Below are 6,841 nucleotides of genomic sequence, written 5' to 3'. Positions count from 1 at the left end.
CCTCCCTCCCCTCCCCACCCCCCACCTCCTCCAAGCAAACCCTGGCTGGAGTCTTGGGCCAGGGAGGAGGGTTAAACTCACCTTCCCCTAAGTCCAGAGCTGCCCTGCCCTGCCCTGCCCTGCCCTGCCCAAACTTAGTGCTGACTGTGACTGTGGACTACAAATCCCCAAGGCACCTGGAAGCACGAAGGGGAAGTGACAAGAAACCTTGAGAGTCAAGGTCCTGATTATGGACTGCAAATCCCAGAGACCTTGGGGACAGTAGAAAGAGCAAGCAAACACACAGCCCAGGCTGCATTTATAGCTCTTCAGTTTATAGTTTTTTCAGAGAAAGAACTATTCTTGTTCCAGCTTTTATGAATTCAATGCCACTACCTCCCCACTTCTTTTAAGTAAAAGTAGTGGAAAGCAATGACTGCAGGAAATGAACTCCTTGATTCAGAACTTCATGACTCCAGCTTAAGCCACAGTAGAGGGGTTTTAATCTGCATTCAGCTGCCGAGTTCCCTTTCACTGGGGAGGATTGGGCACGGTGAAGCTCAGACTCTCCGTTAGCCTTCCCATCCCCTTTTCTGCCTTTCACAGGGAGATGGGGACTGCAAAAATTGTCCCTGTCAGCGGCACAGCCAGGGAGTCTTCCCTTCACAGAATGGAAAACCTCCACCTGGAGCATCTGGTTGTAGTATCCTAGCGAAGCCAGTCCATTATTATCAACTTCTTTCAAAAGAGCGGGCGGGCGGGGGGAGGCGCTTGAAAACAGGGACATACAGCGATTTCTCTAAGGCTGCTTTTCAGGTGAGCAAACCCAGAGCAGAGAATGTGAATATCATCACTTCCCACTAGTCACCCATTATCAGAAATGAGGGTCAGCAATACTCACATCAGCAGAGACTGAAAAGGCTGAACCTGTTTACTTTAGAAAAGAGGCATATAAGAGAAGATAAGATAGAAATGTACCTAATAACAAATGGGCTAAGGACGACAGACCAGGAAAGCCTTTTCTGCTGCTCCCTCAGCATAAGGGGGACTCAGGCAGCTTAGCTATTAGGAATTAAAAAAGCTTTTTGCAACTTCTTGTAGCTAATGGTTGGAATTAGTACCAAATTTGGTAACAATTACTGTTATGCATACTACAGGAATCCCTGAAGTGTCCCTAAATAGCAGAGCTCTGAGGTTTTAGGCACTGTATACAAACAAAGACAGGGGATATCCTCTCCATATTCTCATTACTCTGACATCAAATTCCTGAACTACTCAGAAAATCAAGATGATCAACCTACATAACGCAAAGTTTCTGCCTGCAATTTTCAAAGTCACCAAGGGGATTGCTTCCATCACTCAGTAAGAGGACACTGAGTGCCCATTAATTTTAATGGCAACTGGGTAGCCACCTCAGAAAACTTTGAAAACCTGTCTGTATGTAAGAAATTAATCTCATTATCATGTAAAATGAGTTTCTTTCCTTTCCGTTTATTTTCTATCACTTATCACCACTTTTGCCATCCAGAATGATTAAACTGACAACTCATGGGGTTTTAGACATGAGCAGAAATAGAGACATCAGATTTAGGAGAAACAACATCTTAATTCATTCAATTTTTATGCTAGAAATTTCCATCTGCTCAGAAAATTTTCACTTAAGAATGGGTGAATATAAAAGAGCTACAACTGATTCATTATTTTTAAAATTGCACCATGCTAATTAAAATATGACCTTCTTCTAATTATCATGTCCATTTCCAGGCTGTTACAGTTCTAAAAATGTGCAGGTTTTTCTAATGAGCACAGCATAAAAAGTGAAAATGTATTTCCCCAGGCAGGATATCAAACTGTTTCTGAAAATCAATGTTTTTTTAATCATTTTAAAATAAGGCTGTCAAACAGTTCCTTTAAACAGAACTTCCTGGATCCATTTCCAGACAACCTGAACTCCAGTTTGACCTTTAAACTTTCCCTATATATATATAAAACGTGAGCCTGAATGGTTGTAGAAACATGGTAAACTACCAATCAAAGTTTAACTAGTACTTTTACAAAACTGTCAGAGTTCATACATTCATTAAAAAAAAATATGAACAGCAGACCCGTTTGGAAAATTATCAACATTTTACATTGTTATATAACAGCTTATTATGTGAATAGACAGCAATTTCAGTTTAGGTTATATGCGTTTGTGTGTACACAAACACGCACATACACATTATCCAGTGTTACAAAACATAAATGACAGCCGGCTTCAAGTTTGTTTGATACGAGTGGGATACAAGTAGGGTGACCATCCTATTTTTAAGGAAATCCAGGGCGCTGCCCTTTCTCCCCGCAAGCCAGCAGAGCTGCTGCAGGCAGAGAGGGCGGCAGAGGCAGGCAGGCCAGGGAGCAGAGCGCCGTCTGGTGAACAGGCAGAGTGGCATGATGTGCTAGGGAGATGGACGGACGGGCAGGCACCACTCTCCCCGCACGTGCCCCAGCCGGGTTCCTCCTGAGCAGTGACTGGAAGCAGGGGGAGGGCTGGGCTGGGCACCGCTCCAGTCCACCCACCTTGCTCCCTCACAGTAGCAGCAGTGCCTGCCCGTCCGCCTGCCTGGCATACCATGCCACTCCATCACCCTACCAGACTGCACCCCACTCCCTTGTGAGTCCAGGACTTTTGCTTTAATTTTCACCAACCGGCCCATGAAATCCAGGACTGTCCCAGCCAAGATGGGACATATGGTCACCCTAGACATAAGGAGAATTTAACCCTCTAAGTCTGAAAGGTGAATTCAAATTGGCTCTTTACCAGCAGCCACAAAATATACTTGGCATCTCCATTTTGGACCACAGAATTCCCCATGTGTCTACAGAAGGGCGTCTGGGCATGCTCAGAAACCTTTCATTTGGTGCACAAGCTGTGTAGGCTCTGCTTGGATTCAGATTGGTGCTAGGAGGTGTCAAAACTCTGCCTCAGTCCCCAGGGAGACCTGATTTGTAAGTGTAGTCTGAGCATACCTAACTCACAATAATAGCATTGAATTTAGCTCCCAAAATAACAGTGGTGGTGGCAATGGCCACCTTCTGCCCCATAGTCTACTGGTTAGAACACATGCCCAGGAAGTAGGAGACCTGGGTCCTAGCCCATTGACCCTGGGAAGATTCAAAGCCTCATCCCCCATTGTCCTGGAAGAGTGGCTAACCACTCTTAGTCTGTCTAGGTTGAGGCACTCTCCCCTCCTCCTGTGAAAGTTGATGCACTAGGGAGTCCTGGGTTGTGGTTCCTACTTCCTGAGATTCTTTATGCATTCCCTGTTAGCAGGGACCCACTGACTGAGAAAAGTTCTAACCACTAGGCAATAGGGCATGTTAACATGTTAAGCATCTGTCCTCAGAACCAGGACTAGGAGTTCTGAATTGCAAGTGAACAGAGATGCCCAACGAGTAATGCAAGTCTGACGACTAAGTTCATGAAAGGATGGAGAGGTCAGACACAACTTGATGATGCTTAGGAGTTCCTGCTGACTGCTTCCAGGCTTTTTGAATCCCCCTTTGGAGGTGCCTGCCTGTCCTCATTCTCCATACAGCGCACTGAGGAACCTAAATCCTATGAACTTGGATGGCTCTTTGGAACTGCCTAAGCCTTCCCATGGCCTGGACACAAATCCTATGCCTGCTCTAACTGAAACTGCCCTTCCAGGACAAAGTACCAAAGGGAGGTCATTACTAGGATCCTATCACTGTCTCCTCCTCTGTATTAATATAGTCTCAAAAAAACTATATAATTATCAACTTTTGTTATTTAGGGAAAGTCGTCATCATGCCTCTCGCCCCAGGTGCTGGGAGAGCAGAATGGCATTACTCCCATCTCTGTGCTGACTAATATGCGGACACAAACTCTGCTGCTGCTCACCCACTTCACTAGTTTGTTGTTACTCACTTGCAGGTTCAATTTCCTCCCTGCAGCTGGAATCCTTCTGGCACACCTTAAACATGAGCATGTTCTCAATTACTGATGAATGTGCACGCATGCTCTATATTTTGATCAGGCTTCCCCAGAGGAGCCTTATTTTTGTAAAAGCAAACCTCACCTGGAAAATGCAAGGCATCACCTTTGCAACGCTACCAGCTTCCTCAATGGAACAGAATCCCATCTAGTTTTTCTAAATTTATGTGTACATAGTGAATACTTGGCTGGGATGGTTTAGACAGGGATGCTCCTGCCTCCCTGCAGAGACGGTGAGCAGGGGGGTTGGACTACATGATCTTCAGAGGGCCCGTTCAGTCCAACTTTTCTGATTCTTACAAATAAGTGCCAAGTCCAGTGAGGTTTGTAAGAATTTGCAAGATCAAGCTTTAGGTGCTTTATAGAGAGCTAAACCTGTTTTCAGCCTGTAGTGGTGTAGAAGGGCTCTTGAGGGAGGAAGTAAACATCACGTACCTCTTCAGTTGCAGCCTTCTTAGCTAGCTGTGAAGAAATCAAGGGTCTTAATCTGGAGAGAAATAAAAAAAGCATAAGATTTATCAAACATTAGAAGAGTTCTGTTGTAAAAGGAAAAGTTCAGCTTGCCACAGAGAACATTCACTTGTACTCTCGCCAAAGAAAAGGGTTTGCTAATGTTATCACGCTCTATTATCAGTTCCATTTAAACACTTCTAAAACGAAGCCTTTATACAAGCTCTACATGCTAACAATCGTTAACATTTACATTCACTATAACTATCCCGTAGCAATTCAAGGCAACAACAGAAAAAAGGCTGGCTAAGAAGCAGAGGAGCTAACCCCCATCCCACACATCACTCTCAACTCTCTCTATAGAGACTCTATCACATAGATGGTTTTTGCCACACAATCTGGAGGCCAACAAATTCAGGCAGGTGGAGCGGGGAATGTAGAAGCAAGAAGCCCTCCTCTACCCACTGCTGCCCCTCCCTCACAATGACTCAAAGAGCCCTTTCTCTCCTTAATTATACCAGCCTGTCATGGCCCTCAATCTCAGTGGCATGACATCAAGTCTACATTGGTGTAAACTAGATCAGAACCTGGCCCGAGATGATCATAGCTTCTTGCATGTAATCCTGAACTGAGGAAAATTTACACAAAAAATGACCTCAGATGATCTCTGAATAAAAAGTGATGGTAACTGAACTTGTGTATATTCTAAAAGATATTCCTTTGAAAAGCAAGGCTTATATAAAGACATTGGGAGAAACTAAATTAATTTGTATCATCTTGCCATCTGAGTGCCAAATATTGTTGTTACTGCTAATCATTTGATATCCTGCAGTTTCCTTATTGCTATGAACACTATTCTCAGTTGTTTTAATCTATTTCTGGTTGTTTCTTATTCCCTCCTCCTTGTGCACACAGATCAGCAGAGAGCAAGACTTAGCTTTAACCTAAATTCAGTTCAGACAGGTCCCCAAGCATACCTTTTAGCAGAACCTAAGCAATTTAATTAATGTCTATTTACACATCCAGAGCTGAACGTTCTTGAACTGTAAGCTGCCTTTTCTCTCTGTTTTACTAGTCCTGCTTTCTTTAGCATTCGGAGATGGGTTGTTCTCCAGTTTTTAAAAAAAACAACAACTCCAAAACCATTCTATGGTGGGGATAGAAACCCCAGAAAAAGAGTGAAAAGTTATAGGTCTGCATTATCTCTGACAGAGAAAAGAATATTACAATTTAAAAAAACTGGCCGACTTGCAAAGATGCGCAACTAGAGTTGTCTTCCCAGCACTTCATAACAACATTTTCAGGACATCTGAACAACAGGGGCAGCCCAAGGTGAACCTATTTGCAGTAGATATATCTGAGCGGATATCACAGCAAACAATGCATGGGTGGCACCCACAGCGTGATCAGGATACAACGGGATTTTGCTTCAGTTATTGTTTGCTGCACTTCATGATTGTCAAAATTCTGGGAGACAATATACTCTTGACCTAGAGAAGTTATTTCCTACCCAATACTCCCAAAAGGATACCATGACATAGAGAAAAAGACATCTGAAGACAGATCCTTCTTTTCCTACTTATCGATATTTATATGCATATTCTCTTTACTCCATCTCATCTGAATTACTGAGCTTTCCTGAAACTTGATCAATTTGTAGGATACTATCAAACACTGTTCGCCTATAGCTGCATATCACATTTAGATGTATGCAAGCATGAGAATTCAGCAACATCAGGAGATTAGGAACTAAAGGATTCCAGTTATCTAACTTGTAAAAGACATTATATTATATTTACATAGTTTACCATCAATTGAGATGAAATTAAAGATCTTCACTTTAAAATGAATGATTACTGCAGCTAAGACCCTATCTGGGAATGGCACAAATTGCCTCATATTCCCAGGGGCACTACAACCTCTCTACAACACCTTCAAGTCTTTTCTCTGCCAGTGAGAATCAAGCCATTGAACGGGGCCCTAACAATATTCTGAATCTGCCTGTATATATTTTACAGCAAATAAAGCATGTGCTTGGACATGGACCAAAACAATCCCTGTTACAGTAAAAGCACACAGTAAATATTCCAGTTTCATTTTAAGTTAAATGCTTCTACTTAAAATGAGGAACAGGGGCAGGTTCTTATGGAGGGGCTGCCTGTAAAGTGTGATGGTAAATATAAGGACTCATTCTGCTCTCTTCCACTTTTCAACACTGAGTGACTGTACTCCAGTTAGCGCCCTGCAGGGTGGATTTCTGTTCTATGTTAGTGTTCAGAAAGCAGGCTTTTTTTTCTTAGTAGTTAGAAAAACAGTCTCCCTTTTCTTCTTAGATATTATTTTTGGCTGTCTCCGAGCCTAAGATTCAACGTGCTGGAAAGACACTGGGCCCAATTCTCCTCTTACTCCCCCCCC

At 43.1% G+C, this 6,841-nt stretch overlaps 1 protein-coding gene across 1 annotated transcript in view; it reads right to left on the bottom strand.

The window, feature by feature from the left end:
- The window catches only part of BRF1 (BRF1, RNA polymerase III transcription initiation factor subunit), a 374,795-nt gene that overhangs the window by 19,171 nt on the left and 348,783 nt on the right, over positions 1–6,841 (bottom strand). The window contains exon 16 of the mRNA XM_019518468.1: positions 4,412–4,463. Within this exon, the coding sequence (XP_019374013.1) occupies positions 4,412–4,463 (52 nt within the window). The remainder of the gene's footprint in view (positions 1–4,411; positions 4,464–6,841) is intronic.

This window comes from Gavialis gangeticus, unplaced genomic scaffold (assembly GCF_001723915.1).
Source record: "Gavialis gangeticus isolate Ggan-Ray unplaced genomic scaffold, GavGan_comp1, whole genome shotgun sequence".
Classification (NCBI taxonomy): Eukaryota; Metazoa; Chordata; order Crocodylia; family Gavialidae; genus Gavialis; species Gavialis gangeticus.
This window is presented reverse-complemented; position numbering and strand designations above follow the sequence as displayed.